The sequence below is a fragment of the Talaromyces rugulosus genome, chromosome II (genome assembly GCF_013368755.1).
Source record: "Talaromyces rugulosus chromosome II, complete sequence".
Lineage (NCBI taxonomy): Eukaryota > Fungi > Ascomycota > Eurotiomycetes > Eurotiales > Trichocomaceae > Talaromyces > Talaromyces rugulosus.
Genome location: NC_049562.1, coordinates 2,385,008 through 2,411,749, shown reverse-complemented (window position 1 = coordinate 2,411,749; position 26,742 = coordinate 2,385,008). Strand labels below are relative to the sequence as shown.

At 49.0% G+C, this 26,742-nt stretch overlaps 10 protein-coding genes across 10 annotated transcripts; 5 read left to right on the top strand and 5 right to left on the bottom strand.

The window, feature by feature from the left end:
- Positions 1 to 326: 326 nt before the first annotated feature.
- Positions 327 to 4,036, bottom strand: TRUGW13939_03324 (uncharacterized protein; the record flags this gene model as incomplete). Its single annotated transcript, XM_035486508.1, has 2 exons — positions 327 to 3,228; positions 3,291 to 4,036. 2 exons carry the CDS (start codon positions 4,034 to 4,036, stop codon positions 327 to 329), a joined length of 3,648 nt encoding a protein of 1,215 aa, XP_035342401.1.
- Positions 4,037 to 7,554: 3,518 nt separating this feature from the next.
- On the bottom strand, positions 7,555 to 8,699 carry TRUGW13939_03323 (uncharacterized protein; the record flags this gene model as incomplete). The annotated part of the gene is made up of 2 exons (XM_035486507.1): positions 7,555 to 8,410; positions 8,470 to 8,699. The coding sequence occupies 2 exons, from the start codon at positions 8,697 to 8,699 to the stop codon at positions 7,555 to 7,557; spliced, it is 1,086 nt and encodes a 361-aa protein (XP_035342400.1).
- Positions 8,700 to 9,841: 1,142 nt separating this feature from the next.
- On the top strand, positions 9,842 to 10,892 carry TRUGW13939_03322 (uncharacterized protein; the record flags this gene model as incomplete). The annotated part of the gene is made up of 2 exons (XM_035486506.1): positions 9,842 to 10,063; positions 10,122 to 10,892. The coding sequence occupies 2 exons, from the start codon at positions 9,842 to 9,844 to the stop codon at positions 10,890 to 10,892; spliced, it is 993 nt and encodes a 330-aa protein (XP_035342399.1).
- Positions 10,893 to 12,090: 1,198 nt separating this feature from the next.
- Positions 12,091 to 13,362, top strand: TRUGW13939_03321 (uncharacterized protein; the record flags this gene model as incomplete). The annotated part of the gene is made up of 1 exon (XM_035486505.1): positions 12,091 to 13,362. The coding sequence occupies one exon, from the start codon at positions 12,091 to 12,093 to the stop codon at positions 13,360 to 13,362; it is 1,272 nt and encodes a 423-aa protein (XP_035342398.1).
- A 497-nt stretch (positions 13,363 to 13,859) lies between these two features.
- On the top strand, positions 13,860 to 15,107 carry TRUGW13939_03320 (uncharacterized protein; the record flags this gene model as incomplete). Its single annotated transcript, XM_035486504.1, has 1 exon — positions 13,860 to 15,107. The coding sequence occupies one exon, from the start codon at positions 13,860 to 13,862 to the stop codon at positions 15,105 to 15,107; it is 1,248 nt and encodes a 415-aa protein (XP_035342397.1).
- A 760-nt stretch (positions 15,108 to 15,867) lies between these two features.
- On the bottom strand, positions 15,868 to 18,948 carry TRUGW13939_03319 (uncharacterized protein; the record flags this gene model as incomplete). Its single annotated transcript, XM_035486503.1, has 9 exons — positions 15,868 to 15,918; positions 15,974 to 16,464; positions 16,525 to 16,771; positions 16,856 to 17,265; positions 18,064 to 18,102; positions 18,163 to 18,211; positions 18,276 to 18,356; positions 18,440 to 18,457; positions 18,532 to 18,948. Coding segments are annotated over 9 exons (1,803 nt in total), but the record flags the coding sequence as incomplete, so codon positions are not given.
- A 146-nt stretch (positions 18,949 to 19,094) lies between these two features.
- TRUGW13939_03318 (uncharacterized protein) lies at positions 19,095 to 19,960 on the top strand (the record flags this gene model as incomplete). Its single annotated transcript, XM_035486502.1, has 3 exons — positions 19,095 to 19,366; positions 19,507 to 19,772; positions 19,830 to 19,960. The coding sequence occupies 3 exons, from the start codon at positions 19,095 to 19,097 to the stop codon at positions 19,958 to 19,960; spliced, it is 669 nt and encodes a 222-aa protein (XP_035342395.1).
- A 574-nt stretch (positions 19,961 to 20,534) lies between these two features.
- On the bottom strand, positions 20,535 to 22,251 carry TRUGW13939_03317 (uncharacterized protein; the record flags this gene model as incomplete). Its single annotated transcript, XM_035486501.1, has 3 exons — positions 20,535 to 22,025; positions 22,091 to 22,174; positions 22,237 to 22,251. The coding sequence occupies 3 exons, from the start codon at positions 22,249 to 22,251 to the stop codon at positions 20,535 to 20,537; spliced, it is 1,590 nt and encodes a 529-aa protein (XP_035342394.1).
- A 399-nt stretch (positions 22,252 to 22,650) lies between these two features.
- TRUGW13939_03316 (uncharacterized protein) lies at positions 22,651 to 23,851 on the bottom strand (the record flags this gene model as incomplete). Its single annotated transcript, XM_035486500.1, has 5 exons — positions 22,651 to 22,904; positions 22,984 to 23,354; positions 23,420 to 23,625; positions 23,697 to 23,767; positions 23,818 to 23,851. The coding sequence occupies 5 exons, from the start codon at positions 23,849 to 23,851 to the stop codon at positions 22,651 to 22,653; spliced, it is 936 nt and encodes a 311-aa protein (XP_035342393.1).
- Positions 23,852 to 25,489: 1,638 nt separating this feature from the next.
- On the top strand, positions 25,490 to 26,162 carry TRUGW13939_03315 (uncharacterized protein; the record flags this gene model as incomplete). The annotated part of the gene is made up of 2 exons (XM_035486499.1): positions 25,490 to 25,854; positions 25,916 to 26,162. 2 exons carry the CDS (start codon positions 25,490 to 25,492, stop codon positions 26,160 to 26,162), a joined length of 612 nt encoding a protein of 203 aa, XP_035342392.1.
- Between the last annotated feature and the right edge of the window lie 580 nt (positions 26,163 to 26,742).

The following is a 26,742-nucleotide window of genomic DNA, read 5'->3' as shown; positions in this document are numbered from 1 at the left end:
AAAACCCAAAACCAAAAAAGACAAGAGAATAATAGCATACAACGAGATTGTGCCAACCTCATTGAGACATGTCCGTCACTAGCTGGATGGATGGAACACGTCATTATCGTACTGTACATATTGGCACACAGAGAGGAGACATGGAGACTTTTGCTCCAACGGTAGCCCGAAGTCCATGGTGCGAAAATAAATTGTCTTAAATATCGTCGAAAAAAGTGGAATTTTTACTCCACTCGTCGTAAGAATAGGAAAATAAAAGTCATCAAACCCGTTAAAAGAGTCCACAAGGGCAACCGAGATATAGACATTAGCGGCATACGGCAAAATCAAGCCTTTGCTTTCTTTTTGCCAAAAACGATGCCTTCGTCTTCTGAATCACCATCTTCGTCATCGCAGTCGTAGCGATATTCTTCATCATCTGCTGACCGATGTTGCCGAAAATTCCGAGCTGTAATCGTATCACCGGTCCTCAGAATGGGAGGTACATACGCAGTTGCGTCTACTTCCTTTTCTCGCTCTTTCATATGGATATGAAGCCCATCGTTCGAAAGAGATGAAGCCCCCGAAACAACAGAAGGTATACTGGGATGCGAAGCACTGCGAGACGTTTCACTCGCACATTCATCCATCGAGGCGGTTGACATTGTTGCCGCTGACGGCGGCGAAGTCATGATAAGACCGCCACTCGCAACGTTATGAGTGGAATCGGCTGGGCTGACCTGGCTAGAGCCCCCATCCTCGTTCTCATGCGAGTGAGAGTATTCGTCTCTTTGACGTAACAGGGCTTCTTTGGCGAGGTGGAAATAATCAGTATCGGTTTCATGCCCCATCTGTTCTGATCGGTTGCGACGGTGTCCCGATGAGGGCGAAAACCCAGTGGTGTTTTCATCTTGGCTACGAGGCCGACCGTCCTCTTTCCAGCGGTTAGGGGCCACAACATGGCCCGTGGCCGAGGTTGCGTTCCATGCCAGACTGGGCTCTGAATGAGCATCGCCCTCAGCGATAGTTCGATCCGTCGATCGACATCGTTCCAATGGCTGCTGTTCTTCATCGCTACTGCCCTTTGATAGTCGGTTGACAGCTCCGGAGAAGAGACCGCTAACATGAGGTGAACTAGAATGAGCGATTTCTTGAGAGGTCTCAGCAAGTGTTGGAAATCGTCGGTCTGGAGATGCTGGTCTCACGGTCCTTGTCGAAGTAGCACTTGACATCGATGATGAGAACCGTCCAGGAAGACGGGGTCGAGGTGTAGTTTGATGGGTTGCAGATAATGACGAAGAAGAGGTGTTCTGCATGTCCTTGAAATAGGACGTTCGATCTGGTGGATCATCAGGACTGGCAACCACACTCTGAGATAGCGGATGCTCGGATTCTCTTGCAGTCCTCTGGGGCCGGTGGTGGTCTTCGTCTCCTCGTAAACTGGCTCGACGGCCACTGATCCGATCTCTAGAAGACACGAGCGATTCTGCGCTGGTTCCTGCAGCGCTTGCAGTCCGCTTAGGGTGCCCACGGCGAGAACCCACGATGTACCCAGACCACTTGGCCACTTGCGACCGGACGCGGTCGACAAAGGGGACTTTGCTGACAGCGCTCGTAACTTCTTCGTTCGAGACTTCAATTCGATTGCCCCTGCTCTGCGGATCAGTCTTTTGGACCCAGTCAATTGGGTCTTCTTTCAGATCTTCAAGGACCCAGTCGTGGGTCTTTATTTCTTTGATTGTGATGCGTTTTTGGGGATCCTTGTTTAGTAGACGGCGCAAAAGATCCACCAGTTTCTCATCGATGTCCTCATATACAAACTCATTGTCCAGGCGCTTGTTGCTGTTCATTACTGACGGACGCTGGTCCTGATTGGTTCTGATCAGGTCGACCTCGACGGGCTTGAGGCGTTTGCTAGGAATAAATAACTCGTTTTTCCCGATTGATTGAAAGAGATTGTATTCGTCGTCCGAGACAAACGGCAACCGGCCGAAAATCATTCCGTAAAGGGTAACACCGAGGGACCAGATATCGATAGCGCCAGTAATTTTAGGCCCTTTGCCATTGACATCGACATAGTCGTCACCACTGTAGCACAGCTCTGGGGCATAAAAGGCAGGTGTGCCGACAGTTTTGGACAATTCACCACGGGCATCGTCCAGTTCAGTTGCATCGGTCTCGGTCACCTGCTCTTCGTCTTCGTCCCGAATTGGTCGCCCGAGGTAGGACACGCCGAAATCAGAAATCTTGACCTGTCCTTTAGAGGTGACGAGTAGGTTTGCGGGTTTGATATCACGATGTATAATGCCCTGGTAATGTAAATATTCCAACCCCAGGACTGCATCACGAAAAGCATTGCGGGCTTCCTCGATGGTTAGGCAGGGCACATATGTCATATCGTCATCGTCATTGAGAAAGTCGGTCTCGGACGAGGTATAACCGAACAAACTCGAGGCTGTGCTGTACCGGCGTTCAAACGAGTAGTCCGAGGCATACGCCCCATACATACTTCCTTCAATGGCAGCCAGGTTGGAATCACGCATGTGACGGTCGAATTCGGAGACGGAGCTAGCGTACGACTGACTTGGAGAAACGTGATTGTCACCGGCCTCGTGGAAGGGAAAATTGCGACTGAAAGATCGTGCCAATGCCAATTCTGGGCCAGCCTCATCATCGGATTCCCCGCCATGTTCCAAACTCCAGGCGGGAACCTGTTGTTGGTTGTTGCTTTGAGTTTGCGCGCGGCGTCTTTCACGGATTGCTTCCCTGTAACGTCGTTGGGTCTGGAGACTGCGGACCATCTGTTGACCTTCCTCCTCGAAAAAGGGCGAGTCGGGAGAGCCATTCTTCTCTCGTTCCAGGCGGAGTTTATCAACGTGGATGATTTCTTTGGTACCCTTTTTGCGCCACTTGATCTCTCCATGTTCGACGAACTCCAAAACAATGTAAACCTTTTGGCGGTTTGGGTCGTCAATCACTTCTAGCAAACTGACTACATTCGGATGACGAGCTTTCTTGAGAATAGCCACCTCCTTTTTGACCTTGTCTTCAGGGTCTCCTAGTTTTCCCAAGCGGCGGCGTTTGGAGTAGCGCTGAACGATTTTGATCGCGACAGGTTGCTTGGTGGGCAAATGGCGGCCAAGCTTGACCTTGCCATGTTCTCCACGCCCAATCTCTTCAAGCACCTCGTAGTCATTGATAAGCTTATTCCCGGTCTGGAGATCGCGTTCAACTTCAGCGGTATGGGTTCTGAGTACGGAAAAGTTAGTACAAAAAAGCGCTATGCGGCATGCCAAGCCATTAAAACTTACTCTTTGGGAGGATGAAGGTGTGTTGGGTGTAGAGAAGGACTGAAGGCAAAGGCTTCGTCATCAGAGCCGACTGAAGGAGAAGTGCGGGCACTGCGGCCTGCAAACAGCCCTGGAGTCGAGATGGGTGTGTTATCCAACGTCCGAGTACCGAACGAGAGGGAATGGTCGTGTTGTCGGGAGTAATCTACGTGTGAAGGATATGAGCTTCGGCCACGTAGAAAAGGTTTGTATGGAGGCGGATAGACTTGAGATTGCAGGACGGCGTATGACTGATCGGGGTATACGGGTAAGTCGGCCGAAGTATTGATGGAATGGATTATCGGGTGTTGATTGTGATCCAGCTGCTGAGACAGTCGTCGTCCGATAGGCGAGGAGGAGGAGTAGTGATCAACTCTGTTCAAGTTATCGGTGACTGAATCCTCGTTCAAGGCCTGCAAAGAACTGGAGGAGGTTTTGGTCGAGGAAGCCCTCGAGTTACTAGATGAGTGGGGGATAAAATGAAAGGGGTGGTGTATTGAATGCGAGTCGTTTTTCGCAGACAACTTCGAGGCATGTTTGGATGCCAGCATCCGATTTGCAAAGGACAGGCTCGACTCGGGTGGTTCGCCGGCTCTCACGGGAGCATCGGCAGCAGAAGGTAGAGGCGGCGGCGGAGGAGGGGTGCCAGAGTCGGGGCGAGGAGGAGCATCTGATCGCTCGATGTCTTCCAGGCCAGCCTTGGACGAGCGCCGCTCAAACAACCCCATTGCGAAAAGATGCTATCGACAGTTTCTGTTCCGCGACCGGTACATTTCTCCCAAGTTGAGACAAGCTTAGGGCGCACCGACTTGGTGTTTGTAGGAGATCGTTTCCGAGTCACCAGGAAAGTGTGCCCTCATTCCTTTAAAAGAGAGGGCGCACACGATAGACGCATCCAAGGGCAGTGATTATATACCAGACGACGCTGATCCGTTCTCTGTTGGGTCTTTGCGGCGGCGCAAATTGGTGGTGGGGGGGGCCGAGTTGGAAACGCGGTTTATGAGCGAAGACGAAGCAAGGACGTTTGATCGAGGTATCAAGTATTGTACAGAGTCAGAGGATAGACGACAGGCAGCATGGCCTTGTTGTTCTTCGGAGTCGGCGCAAGCTCGTTGGGGGAGGAGGCGCTGGGAAGGGCCGGCTCGGGGGTGGCTCCGCGGGAAAGAGAGGTGAGAGCGTAGACGGCGGAAAAGCGCTGGTAGGGTAGACAGGAGAGAGACGAGCAATTCGAAGCACAACGATGAATGTACAATAATGAAAGGACGGGGGATGCGGTGGAGGAGTTGCAGGTGGAGGTTTTTTTGGCCGCGAGGTTTGCCGGGGGGAGAAGATCAGGTCGCACTGGTGAAATGAGGAAAGAGGCGGGTGGAGGGGCGGCGGGTATTGGCAGCAGCGCATGCCCTTGGTGCTAGGACTTTATTATTATTAGTACTATTAGGAGGTCTGTTATTAATTCTTATTAAACTAATAGTAGAAACTACAGCTAAGAGGCTAAGGCCAGCAGCAGCGATTCGGGTGATGATGAGTGGCCACCTGCACCGTAGTACACTTGGGCGAGTGTGACAGGGCCTAGAAAACTTAGCTCCGGATAGCTGGTGGTCTGTGGGCGCTGAGCGGCGTCGTGCAGCCGTGCCCATGTCCATGGGTGAATACTATTAATTAAGCAGGTTGGTGGCTTTTGCGGGCAACCCGGATGCTGGAGCTGGAGCTGGTTGCTGGAGATGCTGGTGGTGCTGGTGGTGCTGGTGGTTATTATTACAGGACTCGACGATGACGCAGAACCACGGAACGGGGCCTGAGGCATCAGCTGGAACTGGGAAGAGAAGTGAATCACTGACTGATAAGCTTGGCATGTGGGCCCGGGTCTGCACGCGCTGACTGGCTGAGGGCCGTATAAAAGTGGGCCAACACAGGGTTTGGCGCGACCCGCCAAGACCTGATAGGCTCGACAGCCCCAGCTATGCTCCACTAGACCCGCCCTAGAGCTCCCCTGGCCAATCACCTGGCCAGTGATCGCTTGGCGGCCCCACAGGCCGCTCGGATAAAAGCGCTGATTGGCTCCAGTCTGTGCGGGTCAGCAATCTCGTCCGTCGCTTAGACAAAGGAGAAACAGACTCTCTGCTTCCGACAAGACTTTCTCGACAATTCTTGCTACTTGGAACAGTCCAACCCCGCAAGGCAAAACATCTTGTCCCATGGAACTAGCGCTGTCTGTTGTCTGATGTCTGATGCATACTACTGCTACTACTGCTACTACGACTAGTTGATGACGAGTCGTGAGCGCATCCAACCCAACGAGATCCGCTATGGACGCTAATGTCTTCGGCAGGAACCAGCGTCAACGCAATGCAGTCGTTTTATGGATCATGAACAGCACAGCGAGGGCGATTAGCATATTTTGCCTCGAAACGGAATTGACTCGTCGCTCACCTCTGTGGCGAATGAGTGGCTGCATGGCAATTGTTTTCTTGTGCAGTCAACGTCAACGACGTATCACGACGCTCGGCTAGTCCTGTCCTTATGCACGTACAAAATCAACGAGCTAGTTTCGCTCCAAAGCAAGCTAGCATGTATAAACTTTGACAGACTGGCCGCCAACGATCGCCGATCGATGGCGGCCACTCCTCGATTGGCCAGTCTCGTCGACTCAACAAATGTGGTGGGACGTCAATCATGATGATGATATTGATGATGATATTCTTGTGCGGCATTTCCATATCACTGATCCAGAAAGGTCACTACTGCCTGCCTCACTGATAGCAAGCATTGCCAAATATTGCCAAGTGCTTAGCCCTCATTCTCGTCTGCCCATTTCTCAATTATTGTGCTAGTCGAAAGTAAAGTTGATTATTGTGTTGCGAGGGACGCAAAACTCAACCCTGACGCTTCTCACGATACTACCATACTACTGGTGCATCGCCACATAGTTCATACAGTCCGGCGGCATGTATAATCTAAATATACTTGCACACACCCAATTGGGCATTGAGAAAAAGTTAGAAGCGTTTATTATTATGATTTATTGCTCTTCTCGCCACTCATTAAGCCCTCTGGAATAATAATGAGAAGCTGAGAGAGCCCAATAACCGCTGCCAATTAAGCGACGGCCCGAGCTAGGCCGCATTGGGCCGTGCTCCATCGTTCAACACGAAGCTAAATCGGCCCCGTGCAGACGCGCTAGGCCGCATTGGGTCGTGCATGCATTTCTGCCGTCAGACTACTACGACTCACTTGGTACTACTGACTCTCGGGGCATTTCGAGTACCCCCATCAATATATTGTATTTGATTAGATGCATGCGTCAGGCATCAAATTGAGGTAGAGTTAGCCCAACAGTCAAAAATGGATGTGGATCCTTGGGTGACGTTAAGCATGTACGCCAATCAATAGTCCGCCTGTTATAGGATGGCCGTTATTACTATACATACGAGCTAGTAGAGTCAAGGCACCAGTGACATGGCAATTGGCCGTTTGCGAATGACTCTTTTTCATCGAGTGCATCCATATATTTAAATTTCATATTAATTATTATATGGAGCATCAGGAGCATCAGCAGCTCCAGGAGCCCTCCGGCCGAAACAACCGAAGAATCGCCGAAAACCCACTAATCTATCTATGGCTTAGCGGTTTAAGAGCGTGACATCCGCCAATGGCATTGGCTGGCCGCCTGGGGCCCTTGCAGCTTGGTACGAGTAACACCATGCATGCACCTTTTTTTTTTTTTTTTTTTTTTTTTTTTTTTTTTTTTTTACCTGTTGCTTGCTCTTCAGCCTTGGTGTAACAAGCACAATAATTAGATATCAGGTGCAGTTCAGGTAGTACACACTACACACTACTACATCATACATACTCGAAAATTGGAAGATATTGCAGATCTTTTACAAATATCTATGATTTCGCTGATTTATTATTCCAAATTGTTAGTCTTTACTAGGTGCTGTAAGTGGGCCGAAGTGGTTATATACAACTTTATTATTCCTCCGGAGTTAGGTACGCCAGGCTAATCGTATAGTAATTAAAGATAATTTAACTTCCCTAGGTTCAGCTTCTAATTCCAGCAATACTGGTAAAACAGGCCAGCTTAGTTCTCCTACAAATACAGAGGTTAAATGCCTGTGGTAAGAAAAACAAAATAGTAACAAAACGAGTTTTGGCAAGGTTGTACGTATAGGCCTCTGTAAACTTCCATGTTTCTTACAAAATATAAATGGAGTCTTTTGCTCCTGCGGTTTTCTCATCCAGTTGATCACATAAACTCTCCCAAAAGACCCGACAGGTCCTTGCCACGCCCCTTCATCGCAGGCTTCTTCATCTTGCGGCCCCCTTTGGGTGGCAGTCGGTCTTCAGGTTTTCTCTTATTCGTCTCGCTTGTATTTGTACGATTGCGGCGAAAAACGTAAACAAAAGACCCAACCGCTAGTCTCTCCCGCATCTGTCCGACGATATACTCGAGAACTGGGATATCCTTCGGTAGCGAAGGTGGGATTAAACCGTCTGGGACCTGGTCTCTCCATTTCATTTGTAATTCAACTCTTCTCTCTGAAAAATCGTACAAGGCCCCCTTGGGTTTATCCTGGCAAATCTGCCACCCGTGTGCCTCGGCGGCCGTGATGGCAGACTTGCTCGTCAGGGCGTCGCACATGGCCACAATGCAGTATTCGAGAGAAGGGAATCTAGACAAGTAGCGAAATGAGGCTGTCGTCAGATGCCGCTGTGCATTTAACTTCAATATTCGCAAGTGGCGAAAGGCCTCCGAGCTTTCAATAAGCTCCGTCCACGTGCGAAGAATACGATCGTCAACAGTTGAAATCGCTTCGTTTATGTTCTCATCCTGGTATGCAACCGTCATACCTGTATTTACTTCCAAGGACACGAGGTTAATCACGTCGGCAATCTTGACCAGCTCCGGGGTAAATGCGTACTCGGTCCAGAGGACCAGTTGAGTGGCCCAGTCGCAGCCTGTACTCTTCACCAGATTGAGATAATCTCGCATGAGAAAGCTAGGCTTGTCCACTGTCATTCGGCAAAATGGTGAAACTTGCCGGAACTCGATGGGGTAGCAAGCACAGAAGATTTTCCACATATGCAGTGTTCGCTTTCCACTATAGACCAAAATGTTATCTAGCTGTCGATCAAAATATCAAGAAATAAAGACACCTACCTCCGACTGAGATAATCCCATATCTCTTTGGCAATTAACCAAGGAATATCGACAAAATGCGATTGACTCAAGCTCCGTTGGTCGCGAAGCGTCTGCTTCATGGCCAAGTGCTTCAAGCTCGGCGCGCCTAGAGGGTGACGTTCCTCATAATCCACCTCGAGAAAGGGGGACTCGTGTTCCCAGGTGATTCCAGACATTCCTTTGAGGAAACTTGGCACCGGGCCCGTCATAGTTTGAGCATAAACCAGATCGTTCCGACGGTCTATAAACAAAACACTGTACCTGTGTAGCCTCTAACGGCAAGGCTTTAGCTATTTCCCATGGCGACCTGTAAAGAGAAAAATATTGCCGGCCAGGTGCCCCAACAATGGTCGATATTTCAACTGGGCGACTGGGTCATCCGCAGTTGTCTTGGATGTTGCACGCTTTGTCGTCGTGGTGACAAAAATGTCGGTAAAGACGCGCCGATTATACACGTGACCGCCGTGGCAACATTGAAAAACGTCGCTCTTTCTCTTTTTTCTTTTTTCCAATACAGAATCTGGCGATAGCTTCAACCTTTGAGAAACCCAAAAAAAGACTGTCCTGTGAGGATCTTCACTGATCCGGTTATCGATGCATGACGATATCGACACTCAGTCTTTTCTACTTTTCAGATCCTGGTCGAAAGTTTGGACTGCACCAACAGCTCCTAGAGCCATACTGAATGGAAATGTTTTGTCGATATAAAATAGCCACAGAATCATTGTCTCCTTTACGTCAATAGAAAAAAAAAACAATCTGGACAAAGTCGTCGCCCCTCGATACCAGTCCTTTATCATAAGCTTTTCTTCTATATCTAACTCCAACCTCAGATGCAATCTTAGCCGATTGGATGCATATCCAATGTTTACACCCAAACATGGAGCAGCTGACCATCTGTGATCGTTGGTTCCAGTCGGGTTTTCTTTGTCTATTGGAAGCGAGACTGCTCTCCGGAACAAAGACACCTCCACCTTCCTCGTGGGATTTGCATACAAATAAAGAAAATCTAAGGATGATTTCGAGCAATCAAAGGCCAGAGATCATTTATCACGTATCAAAAGACCCACGAAAGCTATCCGGTTCATTTCCCAGAACCATGAGACAGCATGTGCTAGTTCTTCTTCAGTCTTGAGACAGCGGTTCAAATACCATGACTCTCCGACATGCATGCTTCTCTTGCACATTTGGAAATACTGTCCATTGAGGGGCTGGAGTGTCTTGAGGTGGCAACTGCGACTTCAAGGTCAAAGAGCACGTCTCAGACTGGGTGGCTCTAGCTTTCATACAAGGAATATTACTATTTCAAACCCCTTTCAGGTTCTCTGTCGGGCTCTTGACCATGTCAGACATGACCTCATCATCCCACGGATCTTTTCAACCCCAGGAGCCGGAAGAATTAATTCGGTTTTTGAGCGAGGCGACAAAAGAAAACCGTGACCACAAGGCCCTACGGGAATGTTTACCGACTCTACAAGTCCAGTCACTGGTAGATATGAAAATCCACGAACAGATGGGTGGTTCACCTGTGAATAGGTCCTGGCGTGATTCCTATGCCAAAGAGTTGCACAGTGTAAGCTAACGAGTTTCTGGGACTTTTAATGTAGAAATTTCCCTAACCCTTCTTGAAGGATACAGATTCAAATTACGATCAAGCTGAAACCTCCCCTTTTGATCACGATTACGATGACGGCACTCCCAATACCTCTCCAATGTCATACCAACACATTCCTGATCAGCTGAGGACCAAGGCGCTATCGTTTAATAGCGACTCCAGCAACAGTCTCGCCAGTCCGCGATTTTGCCATCGAATAAGTAATCTAGACGAGAGGATTTCCATTAGTGAAATCCAACCTACACGACCCTCCCCCCATACGAGTTTCTATGTCGAACCGAACGCGTTCTCGGACTATCTAGGACAGCATCATGATCCTAACATTGATAATGATAGGGATAATCCTTTTGAGGACCCCTCATCCGATAATAGCGAAGTTTCCGCTCTGAAATTCCGCATAGTAGAACTGGAATACGTCAACGCGGCTCTCGAGGGTAAAGTTCGGCAATATCGAGACGAAATTCGGCTATTCAAGAAAGACGTCAAGGGGTACAAGAATGACGGACGACGGTTCACACAGCAACTCAATGACAAGAACATGGAGATAACGGCACTGCACACCAAGATTATACAGCTTCTTAATAACGACACTTTGTTGTCGTCTCCCCAAACTATCACTTCCACCTCATCCGGCTTTTCTGCAAAAGCATCTACAGCAAACTCCCAAACAACAGTTAAACAAAGGAAAGGGAGCAAAGCCGGTTTGTATCACTCGAGAAATTTTTCTCAGACAACAGGGCGTATCGATGACGCTTCTTTGAAAGACCAACCTAGAAGTTGGCTTTGATAATACCAAGTATTTTTGGTTTTGTTTTATATATGATGTTTATATAACAAATTAATTAATTGTATATGAAATTTCTTGCCAGGAGCATCTTGTTTAAGGTATAACATCGTACCCAAGCAGAGCAGCTTACGAAGAGCACGCAGACGATCGCAACAAAAGAGACGTCAACAACCCGCCATCATCTGACCATCATATACATGTGTGGAAGTCAAGGCAGTCATTTCTCTTGAAGAATTATATTTAAATATCAACAGGGCGTCTGTTTTTGCTGAAGAAAGAAATTTAGGTTTGAGGCGGTCAAGCACTTAAACGTTGTCCAGGACCAGTAGTATTTCCCGATTGGGTAATCAAAGCCCTACCCTAGGGATGCGCGCTACATACCCAGGCATCGCAACCCATCCTGACGAGGTTTTTTTGAAGGTTTATTTTTAAATAGATTTCCTATCTGGTTTATTTCCTTCTTTCTTCTAAAGCAAGCGATTTTCTTCAACATAACCATGTCAAACTACAAGCACCTTGGCTTCACACAACACTATCACGGCCCCCTATTTCTACATAGTTGACCTGTCCCATGAAACTGTGCGCATGACTGGCATGGAAAGTTTTCGGAAAATTCTATTTTGGCGTGCGTGTATCAAATCCATATCGAGGATTAATCCTCCTTGCCAAGCGCTGCCATTTGCATTGCCCGCCTGCATGATGCATCCCTACCACGACCCGTTATACAGAAACAGCAGCGAAATAAAGTCTGCCTTTCCTTAATAACGTGCACGTGGGCTTTTTAAATCTAAATTAATCGAACCCATGTTCGAAATGTTCTATCAGCTGACAACCCCTAGTGTTTAGTGCGCACACATCATGTGAACGAGTTGATCTTGAGCCGCAATCTCAGGGGGACGAGAAAATGATCTCGTCTGCCTCACGCTAACTCAGGAAATGACAAAGACACGGGTTTGTTTTATTTCCTTATTGAAATGTATTCAGCTTCACTAGTGTCCGGTATTGATATGTTGATATAATAGGCCCCAGGGCTGCCCCTAGTGGTAGTTCGTGCCTGCCGCACATGTTACTGCGGATCCATCTCGATGTTTCTTAAAAATCTTCCGATCGCCAAAGTCGAGATCGATATCATCATAATACTCTCTCTGATATCAGATTTAACTGAACACACGCACCAAAACCCAGCAGTTGTTGTAACATGGAGAGGCTGAAACAATACGCACAAGAGAAACCAGCCGAGGTCAAAGCGCGCCGCGCTGGCCGTTTCCCTCTTGTCGAAGGCAAGCTGCCAACAAGATTTCCACGAACTGCATCTGGCATCTGGAGCACAGTATCCACGGTGCTCCGTGGCAAAACCACCGAGTCGCAGCCGTATGATCACTCGGAGAATATTGTGTGGCTTTTTGATAATGTCGCCTATCAACAACAACAACAACAAGCCGACTCGGCCGCTTCTTCTAGCGAACCTCAGCGATGGCAAGTCGAGGTCGTGGCTTGTGCGTTTGTTCAAGGACACAATGATATCAGCAAGTATATCGCGTCTATCGCCGATCACCTCGGTCTAGATGGGAAACTAGGCGACAACTCTGAGATCCAAAAGCGCATCGAACAGCGGCTCAGACCGTTGCTGTACTCGGTCGCTCCTTCTCTTACCATGAATATCAAAATACCTTCAAGCAGCCACAGAGACAGTAGGGTTCATCATTATGGCCTAGGCCCGACGAATAGCGATGGCATTATATCTCAGACCGTCTCGACTCCACATCGGTTTACCACAGACAGAGTCGCACTCACCTCTCATTTGGTGGGATCCCAAAACACCGTGGCAATGAAAACAACATTTGCTGTGCCAGAAGGGTGGCTGGTCATATCAGACATTGACGACTCGATCAAGGTGACGCAGACGTCAGACGCCACGGGAATTCTGCGTACAACATTTGCAGAAGAGCCACGGCCGATTGACGGCATGCCTGATTTTTACAAGTTCGTGGAAAGACAACTTCAGCCAGTGTGGGTATACCTATCGGCATCTCCGTACAATCTCTACCAGTTCCTGCGAGAGTTTCTCAACGCCTATTACCACCCTGGCACATTGATCCTTCGGGAGAACTCCTGGCATGATCTTGGAGGATTCCTCAAGTCTTACAGCATGGGCACTCAGGCTTACAAGGCGGACCGAATCGACAAGATCCATGGCTGGCTACCACAGCGTAAAGTGCTATGCGTTGGCGACTCGACGCAAAGTGACCCGGAGGCCTACGCAGAACTGTATCGGAAATATCCAGCATGGATCCGAGCAATCTATATCCGCAAGGTGACCAACATCCCAAACATGGAAGACAAAAACGCGGAATCTAGATTTGAAAAGGCATTTGACGGGATACCGCGCAATGTCTGGACTGTGTTTGAGCATCCTGAAGAATTGTATAAGCTGGTGGACGGGCTCAAGATTAACGAAACAACTGCATAAATAACGTTGTGGCTACAAACAACAACGGAATTCAATCCCGGAGCGAGATTTGGGCTGGGGTTTTCCCGCTCATCCTCGCAAGGAAAAACACCCATCATACTTCCAGCCTGCCTATCCTGAATCCTTCCTTTATGATATCCTATCAACCCCTTGTGAGAACTGAGGTTTATTTACCATTCCACGCGGGTAAGTTGGGTGGCGACACGAGTTGTTGTGGCGTTGTTGGCATCATTTACACGTCAGATTGGGTGTGTGGAGACCTAGCCCTAAACCACCGCATTCTCGACTTTCTCTCTCTTATCTCTCTCTACATGTAATTATTTTTGTATTGGAAGCTTGCACATCTGCTACTTGTACATATCCTTTGTGACGAGACGAATATGAATTAAATGCAACCGATAGGTGATTTCTAAGCCCGGGCATAAACTTGACACAACGCTAGAAAGCGAAAGCATATATAACTGATCAAACAACCTAGATATTATCTGTGAGAAAAGATGACGTCCAACACCTTGAGCGAGCAAAAGCGCATCCCGGAGCTGATGCAAGCTCTACATCTCCCTCCTGGACCCTACGACAAAACCATCCCCGGCGGACCGTCCTCGCTAATCTATGGCATGGACATCCCCGTACCAAAACCCTCAGCTCGAGAGTATCTGATCAAGGTCAAGGCTACCACCGTGCATGTCAGCGAGGTACAAGCCGATGTTTGTGATGGGGATAGTCTAGCTTCATCAGCAGCAGCAAAAACAGCAACAACACCAACAACAACACCAACAAAAGCAACAAAATTCAAAACCCATGGTCCCATACCCGGCCGCGAATTCTGCGGAATAGTGATAAGTACCCCAAAGGAAGACCATAGCAGCTCCACGGGGCCCCTATTCAAAGTAGAAGACGACGTAATCGGCCTCCTCGACTTTAGCCACGACGGCGCCGCTGCAGACTACGTGCTCGCCACGGAAAACGAACTAGCACGTAAACCGCAGAATATCTCGGCCGCCGAGGCGTCCACAGTACCCTTTGCGAGTCTGACGGCATGGCAGGGGCTCTTTTGTTATGCGAATCTTGATCCAGACGACGGGCCGTGCAATAGGCCAGCAGATGGACCCTTGAGAGTGCTGGTTACGAATGCTGCTAGTTCCGAGGTTGGGAGGCAGGTAATGCGTCTGCTACAGTGTCGGTCTCTGTTTCCTGAGCATTGCGCGCATATGATGGGCAAAGCTGGCAAAGCCGCCGAGTCGGCTGTCTGGATATGCGCAACGGGGACGCGCGACGAACACGAGTATCTACAAAAGACGCTCGGCGCAGATGCAGTAACAGCGGGCACAGATATCGCAGCTGCGTTTCGGGAGAATGGATGGGATCCAGTCGATATTGTGTTTGATTGTCTTGCAGTCGGCGGAGCATCGCTGCGTCAGGTTCATTCACCCGTGGTGGTCAAGGATCATGGACACGTTATCACGCCGAGTCGCCCTCCTTCTTCGCATCCGGAAAAGCCCGCTGAGATGGAGGAGCAGGCAGAGATTCGCACAAGGAATCTGACGAGTGAGGTGATTCGGGCCAAGCCTGATCGAAAACAATTGACCGCGATCGCGAAGTTGATAGAGAAAGGGGTGTTGAAGGCTGCAGAGTTTCTGCGAGTCGAGGATCTGCTGCACGGGCGAGAGGCGTTGATACAGGCCGAGAGGGCGAGTGGTGCTCAAGGTCTGGCTGTTTTGCGAGTAGATCCTGCCCTGGATTAGTAGGATATACAGGGAATTGTCTATACAAGAATGGGTATATGTATCAATGTGCAATATCAATGCATTCTGGCCTCGTTTAAAAGTTATAGTATTAAATCAACATCAAATGAAAAAGAAAAGAAAAAAGGGAAAACAAAAAAAGAAGCCGTCAACAGAACTAAAAAACATGTCCATCGAAGCGAAGGAAAGATTCACACTCAATGTTTTGTCTGGCACGTCAGCTCTGTGAAGACACCAAGGCCACTTCCTACCATCGACAATCTGGACGACTGGGTATTTAATCCTCACTTCTCAGTACTGCTCATCCATCCATACTCCAGACAAGACAAAAACGACGACAGCATCGTACAGAACGCGTAGGGGAAGAAAGTAAGACGTTGAGGTAGGCATCGAAAGTTTCTTCCGACCAAGAAATATCTTGACGGCCGCCAAAAAAAAAGATAGGAAAAGAGACGAAAGGAAAATGAGGGATAGTAAAATGCCACGTATCGAAAAGTTACAAAAGTGAGGAAGTTGGAATATCTTGACGAAATTCTTTTGGACGCAAAACTAACAACAAAGACGAAAAAAGCTTGCGGACGCGGACACAGTTCCAATAACCGCCTGCTAGAAAGGGGGACCCATGTGATGACAAGGAAACAGAAATAGTATAAAAAAGAAGAGTATTTGTCAGGATACGTAATGAATCGCCTGTCATTGAATCGATCGAGTATGAGTTGAGGAATGCAATTGTTGGGAAGCTGAATTATATGTATCGAGACTAAAGGAGGGAGTCGAGCCGTGTGAAGACGCTTAAACAAGCCGCGACAATCTAGAATGTGCGTCAGTATAGCTCAACAGGATAAGTTCGTAGGGGAAAATCCTACCTCTAGCTGGAGCTCCCGGTCGTTTCCACCGATTTCATCATTGATTGCCTGGGCAAGATTGGCACCAATAGCCTGACCAGCACCAGCCCGTCGGCCAAAGGGCCACTGTGAGTATTCAGCCAACAACTCGTCCACTTGCGCAAATCCGCGTTCTCGGGATTCGTGGCTCATCGTGGTCAGTGCGTTCTCCAGCACGTTTGCTGCATAGGCAGCGCACACCATGACAATTGTTCGCAGGTACCGGAACTCGACGTCTTCTGGAAGCCACTGGTTGGGGCTAAGGATCACAGTCCGATTGCTGCATACGTTGCGGACCCGTTTGTGTAGTTCGTCTTTGGCGCCCGAGTCCGCGACAGGGTGAGTGGCCATGTCGAAAAGGAGAAAGTTGCGCTTCTCGGTGCGGAGAACGCCCTTGTCAACAAGACCTTTCATGGTGCGTTCGCGGACTTGTTTCAATTGATAGCCGATCTTCATCAGGTTCCAGGTTTCGCCTGCCCACAATCAGTACACGCATATACACAATACCCAGGCTAACGGCAATATCAACATACCACTCATCAGATCGATCCAGGAGCTCACGCTCATCTGTTCGCTCGACTTCATCATCTTGAGTGCCTCGTCCAGCAAGACCTCCCCGGTAAGCGAGTCGTCAACCACTTCGATAATGCGATCGGCGAGAGGGAATCGCCTCCGGGAGGAGTCTTTTTGCATGCTTATACGGCCGCGGAAAGCGAGTTCTATAACAATACAGCCACGTAAAGCGTAGGAGATGTTTTCGTTCCAGAAAGACAGGTACCCCTTAATTTTGAGAGAGAAAAAAAGTCAAATTAGTTTCCACGTAATAAAAAAAGTACCACTTCCAAATAGCAGTAGAAAAAATACCTGTTTATCCTTGAGTCCGAGCAGCAAAACCTCCTCCATGAGGTTCAGCTTGGGCTGCTTGGTCCGCTCCTCGTTCTCGCTGATGTCTCTGGGGTCGAAAGCGATTTTGTGGCCATTCTCACCGTCGGCGAAGGACGTCTCAGGAACTCGACTGTCGTATGCGGATCCATTCCTAGGCGCCGGGGAGGAAACTCGACTCCCATCGCCGTTATCGTCGCCGGCTCGGCCGCCTCCCCGTCGGCGTGTCAGACCGCCTGAGGACATGGAGAAGCGATGTACGGGAAGAAAGAGGTATAGGAGGGAGGGGGACAGAGGCAAAGAGGTGCTCCGACCGCTATTTGCGCGCGGTGAGCGAGCGAGGTTGATTAAGGAGCAAGAAGAAGGTCGACACAGAGGGGACTGAAGAGGCTCTGCAAATGCGCACGAGAACACCTAACGAAGCCACTCGGTGTCCCCCGAAGACGATGAGACGAGCACAGGCGAGAAACGGTCAATCAATGGCTTGCGAATGGCGGCGGCACAGCCCAATTGTGTCTTTGGGCGCCGTCGAGAGGTGTATTGGCGGTTTTTCTGCGCTGCTGGGCTGAAGATGGAGGTCGCTAAATAATAAAACTGACAGACTTGCCGCGAGCGCTGCGCCGCGCAGCCTTGGCACGGCGGGTGAATCACGTTTCAGGTGGACCAGTCAGGCAGCACAGTTGGACAGTGTTCGATTTTACGATGGGGGCCAACGCATGGCCTGACTTGTTTTGCAGCGTATGGATTGCTGGTTATGGAAAGCATGGCGCTCCTTTTTGTGTTGTTTTACGTTTACGTGGTTTGCACTGCTTACACGTGGCGCGCTTCCAGGTCAATTCATCAATTCACCAAAGCTGCCAGAAGAAAAACATAATAAAAAAACATTGCTCTCTTGGAATTGAAGCACGACAGACACGTGCATCCTCCCAGGAGCCGAGCAGTCTTGTTCGTAAAATGCTGGATTTTGCAAGTGATATACAGGGAGAGAAGAAGTACCAAAAACAACCACGGTATAGATTAGGATCACACAAAGACAAAGGGCGCCAGTGGAAAAAGCGCTCAATCTCTAACTATTTTGGCGGGGTTTCCACTCGATCTCACAGTCGGAAGGTGTGTTGGTCTCCATTTAATGAGCTGTATGTCTCGTCAGTAATGGGTTGTCGCCGGCGCATCAACAGGCGGATACATACCGTCGGGCTGGGAGAGGATGTAGTTGACAGCTTGCTCGACTATGGATGCGTGGGTTAGCAAGAGCAACCATGAAATGTAGAGGCAAGACCAAAACTCACCACTGTGGATGCCATCAGCTTCCTTATCGGGGATCTCAATGCTGAATTCCTGTTGCAACGACATCAGCATCTCTTCAACAGCGGGCATATCATGACATGTAATGCGATCGTACCTCCTCCACGGCCATCACGACCTCGACAACGTCCAGGCTGTCCAAGCCCAGGTCGTTTGTGAAGTGAGCAACACCGCTGAGCTATATAGCCAATTGGTTAGAAAAATTTCGAATCGGCCGATCTCACGGCAGTTTGCGATGCGTCATGCAGAATAACAACGAACCTTGCTAGCATCGGAGACCTATTTAAAGACGGAAATTTTTTTTAGTCAAGCTCTTTTCTCGCGGGTGAGGTGGAAGAAACGACATGACGTACCTTCTCAAAGTTCTTCAGCAAGTTGACTATGCGGCCCTCGACCTCATCCTTGGACAGGCCAGCGGGGGCCGAGTAGAAGCGAATGGATTGAGACTGGAAAGCAGGGACAATCTGCGATGGGCGAGCAGCAGGGGCGATCTTGGTCTGGTAGGGAGCAGAGGCCCGGACAGCTCGGGGAATCGAGGCTCGCAGGGAGCGCACCACGGCAGAGCGGAACATTGTGAGGGTGAAGGTGAAGGTGAAGCTAGCGCTTGATTGAGGATTGAGATGGAGATCAGCTGTTGGGGGGGGGGAGGAGTGGGCAGCGAAGAAAAGAAAGAGGTTTGCGTGGTTGGTGTTTGCAGTGTTGGTGATCTCGCGGCTCCCGGCGTTTTCCTCTCGGTAGAGCCACGGGCCAATCAGCACCGGGGCGAACGGAATGACCTAAGCCGGATTGCGGCCGCCTGCCAAACTCGCCCGTTGCTCAAACGCCCACGAACGTCTATCTCCCCCCTCCAGCCCGCCCTCTCTCTCCCCTCTTCCTCCTCCTCGACTGCTCTTCTTGCTCGTCGCTCTCTCGCACAATGGCCTCGTCGCAGCACATTGCGAGGCTGGTTGCCTATCGCCGCCCCGTCGTCGCCGCGCCCTCGTCCGTCCTGCGAGCTGCAAACTTCTCGTCCTCTGCACACCGGGCTGCCACGCCTTCCGGGCCTCCCCCGGCTGGCTTCAGACTGCCGCCGCCAAAGAGATGGGATCAGTCTGACGAGTCGTCGCTGGATAAGGCCAGCAAATATTTTTTGATGTCGGAGCTGTTCCGCGGCATGTACGTCGTGCTGGAGCAGTTCTTCCGCCCACCGTGAGTGTTCCTCTTGACGACCACCTTTATTTGCAATTGCCCGACTAGGATCGATCCAATAGCTTGCCAGGATAGGATTAAAGCTTGGGGGATTTGATGTTCTCTTTTTTTTTAAATTTAAACTAACTAATCCCGCCTAGCTACACCATCTTCTACCCCTTCGAAAAGGGTCCAATCTCCCCCCGTTTCCGTGGCGAACACGCTTTGCGTCGATACCCCTCCGGCGAAGAACGCTGCATTGCCTGCAAGCTGTGCGAAGCCATCTGTCCTGCCCAGGCCATCACAATTGAGGCCGAAGAACGCGAAGACGGAAGCCGCCGAACAACCAGATATGACATCGATATGACCAAGTGCATCTACTGCGGATACTGCCAGGAGAGCTGCCCAGTCGATGCCATTGTGGAATGTAAGTTTGATATTTTAGATTGTCATTTGCTTTCCGTGTGCTAACCAATTGAACCAGCACCCAATGCCGAATATGCCACTGAAACCCGAGAGGAATTGCTGTATAACAAAGAAAAGCTCCTGGCCAACGGCGACAAATGGGAACCTGAGCTTGCCGCTGTCATTCGCGCTGATGCTCCTTACCGATAGAAAAGTGCAAGTTAATATCACCTAGCGATTTTGACTTCCACATCAACAACAATGTACATACCCAAAGAAAGCACCATGAGGCGGGGATTTCGCGCCGAGAAAGTGTGGCCTCTTTTATCCTCCTTGCCTCTTTTTTTTTTCATTTGTCATACTACAAAGACGCTGTGTTCGTTATATTTCATGTTTGTTTATCAGTAGTATTTTGATAATTGAAAAAATTTACTGAACATTTTACAATATGAATTAATCTCTGCATGTTTCTAGCGCAAGTCTATAGCATGCATATTGACCATATGAGAAGTAGCATTCCATAGATTAATTAAGAATAAAACTGAAGAATCACTTTTTTGTTCATATTGTTGACTGCACGCTATAAATCCAACAAGTCCCTTCGATATGCCCGCTGTACAAAATCTACCGAAGATCATTTTCCTTCCTCTTTTTTGCAGAACATGAAAATTGTCATACAAGTCACTCACTCACTCATGATATAGAAAAAGAGAAAGAGAGAGAGAAAAAGACATCACACAGGTTACAATGCATCGAGTCTAGATTTGACTTAAGATTTCATCCATCATTTCTTCTTTCCTCCAGCAGACTTGGCCTTGAAACTTCCCTCGAAACCTGGACGGGCTTTTGGTTTGCCGCCCTTGCCGGATTTCTTTCCTCCAGAGTTTCGGTCTTCTTTTCTCTTGCGAATGTTGTCGTCGCGTCGTTGTTGTCGTATCTCCTTGCCCTTGGACACTCCCTCAATCCTCTCCCTCCATTCTCGTTCGGACTTCTTCTTGGCGGTTTCCTTGCGCTTGAGTGCCTTTTTCAATAACGAGGTGTCGTCTCTGACACGCTCACCATGGGCTCGCTTTTTAGCGATCAGCCACATATCTTTTTCTTCTAGTTCAGCCCGCTTTTCCTCATCAAAGCTATCGAAACGGGCTTTTTTGGCTGCGGCGGCCTTGAGAGCAGCAGCAGGGTCTCGAGCAACTTGTTTGTTTTTATCGTCCAGCAGCCGTGAGAGCGTGGGGTCCGTGTGTTGGCCATCGGGGAAGGCAATCCTTCCAAAAGCAAAGTTATTCGAGTTTGACGAAAGTGATTCTGCAGGAGACCGGGGCGATGCAAGCAGTGAGCCGGTCCCGCCTGGCGAAAACCGCCTTTGCATCTCCTCGTCTTTCTTTAGCTCTTCGTCCTCTTTGGATTTGCGCCTCAACTCCTTTTTGTGTTCCTTTCGCTCTTCTGCTTTGCGCCTTCGCGCATCAATGAGCTCTTGTCGGGTTCGGGCAGGCTTGCCATCGAGGCCATCGGCGTGGCGGGCTGCTCGAAGTTCAGCAACACGTTTTTGTAAGCGTTGTCGCAGTTCCTCTGGCGTCGTCTTCAAAGGCTTGGATCCAGGTTTGTCGGCTATCGATGCACCATCGCTAGGTGGCACAATTGAGGATATCGATGAACTACCAGAGTTGTCATTCGACATTTCGAAACTCGGCGAATTTGGTGTGGAAGATGTGTCATCCAAAGTCTGATCTTTTGTCTCCAAAGAGAACCCTTCCACCGCATCCACATCTACGTCTTCATCATTATCTTCTACATCGGGATTTGCCTGTGCTTCTTCCTCTGGTGATTCGGCGTCTGAAGCCTCAGCCGATTTTTCTGTGGGCGCTGGCTGTTCATCATCACCGTTTTGCTGTTGCTTTGCCTTTTTTGTTGCCTGTTTGGCCATTTTCTTCTCCCGTTGAGCAGCCTTTTCTTGGGCCTTCTTCTCAGCCTTCAGTCGTCGTTTCTCCTTGGCCTCTTCGTTTTCACTGGGCTTGTCGGTGCTGTTCTCTGTCGACTGTGATTGCTTTGATTTCTTGGTCTTTGTATCGGCACGCTTCAACCCTTCTCTAGGAAGTTCCGAGCCCAGTTCGCCGTCAGAGGACCCGCTGTGATTGTCTTCGCCATCTTCGATGCGCTTGCGTTTCCGCGCGTTTTCATCCATGACATCCTTTGCAGACTTTGAAGCATCAGGGTCGAGCTTCGCCTTTTTTGCATTTTTGGCTTGTTCCTTGGTCTGCTTCTTCTTGAGCCATTGGTCCTAAGAGGTTCACCAACACTGTGAGCACGGCTTGTGATCATCATTTCGACCGAGCGAAAACTTACACTGACGTCCTCTCCATAGTAGTACTTGGAGGGAATCAAGGACATCAGCCCGCTGAAGGCGTTGGAATGACTTTGCAGCCGTTCCTAAAAGAGAGATAGCAAATCAGCCGGGGCGAAGCAAAAAATGTGCAGGCATATGCACACACCTCAATGTCAGCCATGGTTTGGTATTATCCCGCAAATTCGCTTTCCATGCAAAAATGTCAAACGACAAAATCCAGTAGCGGAAATGGAGACCAAACTGGACAAGCGGCTCAAGGATCAAGTTGAATCTGGATTCAACGACATGAAGCGAAAAAAAAAAAAAAAGAGGAAAGCGGATGTGGGCACGAAATCTTGGCGCGGCTAGTGTACTAGTGGGGTCTCCGCTCTTCAAATGGGCAGGCGTGCACGCTTCACCGCTCTTATTATTACTGCAACTCTGCACAATCACATCACGTTATGGATTATTGGACAATCTATCATTACGATTTGCTTATTCGAGACTTGTCGATAATATGATATTCTGTTTATGGACTTGACGTCCTTGCTGATTGGCCGAATCCACTATGAGAATTATTCTACATCACCCGACGCAAAAACGTCTCAACGTCCTCCAGCTCAAGATCTGGCAACAGAGAATTCCAAACAGGGGGCAAATCTACAGCGCCTCCCACGCCCGCGAGTAGAAACGGGGGCATGTATATCTTCACCAGGTCGGGCCCTTTCATTTCCGCAGGCATGTTGGGATGATCGTTGACTGGGATCCAGCTAGAGTTGAATTCGCCCTTTTCGAGGTCTGCAATTTTCAACACGTGTCGCTCAAAAGGTTCACCTAGGGAGGAAGAAAAAGTTTGTGAGCACATGTTTATGGTTTTATGGGTGTACGCTTCGAGATGCGGACCATGACGTACCTCGGATTTCTTCTGCCAGCTTTATCAAATCCTTTTCCTTGATCCTACCACCGACAATGCCGCCTGTCTCTGGCCACTTGCCAGGGTAACTCAGTGCCTTGGCCACGACTTTGGCCGTATCCTGAATAGTGGTATATGTGTGCCAGATTTCGCCATCTTCGATGATGAGCGCCTGTTTCTTGACGACGTCCAGGTACGTGCATGAGATGTACAAATGATCGGCAGTCTGCAGCGGATACGCCAGATAATTCGTAAAAGTGCCTGGCTGGAACAGGCAGTACTCCAACACGGTCTTTTCTGCGTTGAGCTCCTGCAGGTACTCGTGTATTTGGTCCTTGCTGGCATAGCCTGGGAATCCGGACTTGCTGCGACTGTTCGGACACACTTTTTGTTAGCAATTGATATATACATGCGTTGATAGAAAAGATCGACATACATCCCCCATTCGGTCGGCGCAAAGCGCTTTACCCCTGCGGCAATACTTGCTTGGATCAGAGTCTTCTGGGCGACTAGGGTCGGATCCCAGGAAATAAAAGACAAAACCGTGTGCACGCCGCTCAGAGCGGCAGTCAACTCGTCCTGATCTTCGTAGCTCTTGATAGTGACGACTTTGACTCCCGCGTCGGTGAGTTCGGGGATGGTCTATGAACGATCTTTTTTTTAGTGCTTGACTTTGAGAGTTTGCATGTATGCTGTATATACAGTATGCGTACCTTGCGTGAGAATACCGTTACTTGGTGCTCGCCTTGTCTAACCACCTCGTTGACGATCTCGCGTCCGACATCTATTGAAAATGTAAGGTACAGGTGAGTCTGGATAGAGCTGGGTACTGACTCCCGCCTCCTCCGACAATCACTACATGAACCATCTTGTATAGGTGGAGTTGATGGTCAACGATAATATATTAGTAGAAAATGTAAACGGTCTCGATTTTATGTAACAAACAAAAGAGAATGAATAAAACAGATATTTGAAAATGCCATTTATAAATCCTGGCACCATTCTTCTCAACTACCGAGTCGTGCTCAGGAGACCGAATCACCGACACCGAATCGCCGAAATAACCCTAAACAGTGTACATATCTCTCATATACCAACTTGTGTAGCATATACGTTAAAAAAAATTTAAAAAAACAAAGAGAGAGAGAGACGGAGTTTTAACATAATACCACGTGATAAATCAGCCGTTGACCCTGATGATAATAATGCCATTAGCCTTTGGCAGCAGAAGTGAGGCAGGCCGTTTCCGTGCCCTCGCCCTGAATACTATGGGTGATTTTAGGAAGAACCATATATGCTTTTTAAAGAGTATGCCTAATCGAGATCAAGCTAGCCCCTGTAGACATGCCTATACCTACGTAAAAGCGATCGCCGCTCTATGTTCGGCCTGGCTCCCGGATCATTCACTGAGCAATCTATACTTTTTACAACGTCAAAGTAAGTACATGTATGTATGTATGGAATAGTGCACACATACATATCCATCGACCAGAAAAATGAAACCAGAACTACTAGCTAATATTGAATTAAAGTACAAAAATCACACACTAAAAGGCGGGGTATGATGTTGCTACAAAACGCAGTCCTGACGGCGTTGGCATTTACGTACATGTTTAGCGTCCTATAGTACAAACTCGGAAAACAGACCGAATACTTTCTACCAAATAAACGGAGTAGATCCACAATCGTCTACGGTACTACGTACTACTATAGCTCGGAGTAATTAATACATTAAGACATTAATATTTTGATATTATTCAGCCTGGAGATTGCGGTCATCGCATTCGCAGAGCATTCCATTTCGGGAAAATCGCACCGCTCAGCAACAAGCCCTCGGTTGCAACCCCGACTGCGTCTAATTACCACTACGTCGTAGCTGAATTAAAAGAGGCAATATTCTCGAATTTTCGAAGTCCTCGGTCGGGACAACCGGCAGCGTTTAAGCCACGCAGAGCCACGTCACAGCCACACAAGCGTGATCTGATTGGGCTACGTATTTATAGACCGACGAACTGCCAAGCCACAGCCCTGCGGCCGAGGCAGTGCGTACTACGTCCGAAGAAGTAGTACTCATGCATGATACATAGTACGTAGTAGTAGTAATATCAAATCGTGGCTGGTGACCAAGGCCAGCTGAAATCGCATCACCCGCGAGGGGCCGAGCGAGTCCGTTATTGGCCGCGAACGTGGATATTCGTGCGTCATCCACACACTGTCGCGAAAACTGCGAAAAGCCACCTTTTTATTAGTCACGAGAAAGAAAGAAAAGAATGAACCGACTAGGCGCAATTAATCGCCATTTCCGAGACTTTCCAAAACAGGCATGGCGTGACCCTGGCAGGCTGACCCGGGACCAGCACGTTTCTGCTATATAAGGTCTCAGCCAACCCCGCCTGACTCTGACCCCTCACATCTTTCATCGCTAGAACATCTGTCTCCATCCCCTTTGTCCAGCAACCCCTTTTTATTCTATCATCCACCTCATATATCATCCATACTATCCATCATGTCCGACTACAACCAGTACAACAACCAGTACGGCCAGCAGCAGGGCGGCGGCTACTCCCAGCAGGGCGCTGGCTACGGCGGTCAGGACCAGTACGGCCAGCAGCAATACGGCGGCCAGCAACAATACGGCCAGCAGCAGCCTGCATACGGCCAGGAGGGATACTCCCAGCAGCAGCACCACCAGCACCAGGGCTACGGCCAGCAAGGCGGTGACTACAACCAACAAGGACAGTACGGCCAGCAACAACCCGGCTACGGTCAGCAGCAGGGTTACGGCCAGGAGGGACAGTACGGCCAGCAACAAGGACAGTACGGCCAGCAACAACACGGTCAGGAGGGCCAGTATGGCCAACAGCATCAAAGGTGAGTTTATCCAGCACATGATCCATGATCACCGCTACCACAGACACTAACATTCCTCCAGCTATGACAACCAAGGTGCTCCAGACGGCGCCCAAGAAGGCGAGCGCGGCCTCGGTGGCGCTCTTGCCGGCGGTCTAGCCGGTGGTTTCGCCGGCCACAAGGCAAACCACGGTATCCTGGGAACAATCGGTGGCGCCATCATGGGCAGCATTGCCGAGGACTTTGTCAAGGACAAGAAGCGCGACCACAGCCCCAACCCTCCCCAGGGTGGTAGTGGTAGCAGCTTCAGCGGCTACTTCAACAAGTAAGCGCGCTTGAGAACGGGCGATCTTGTGTGTGTGTGTGTGATTTCTTAAAGACTGCCGTCGTCATGCTGTTTTATTAGTTTGATTCCCCTAGACCCTAGGGATTGGTCATGGGAAGGTTTTGTACCGGCGTTATGGTTATCCTGTTCTGCTATGGTTATTAGCTTCTAGTCTATGTGTTGATGAATCATTATATTGGCCACTGGCTGTCTTTCATAACTATCGTGTTGTTCCAGTATTCTGCAATCCGTACCTCTCATTTGATATGAATCAAGATTTTTGATAGACTAAATAAGACTGCAGTTTGTTTCATAAAAAATCAACGCTCTATTGAGATCGAATAGAATTGATATGTGAATTCTAAATATTCCATGGTCTACGGATGCATCCCCGAATCCCTTCGGGTCAGGTACCGTTGCATCACACGGGTGTCCGCACACCAAACACTTGCAGATCACAAATACCATTGATTTACTTTAGCTCTATTACTTTGGCCAATATACTATTTAACGATATTAACAATAATTATCACTTTCCATATAGCAAGGGAAATACACGCTAGTCCACAAAGGGACGCATACGG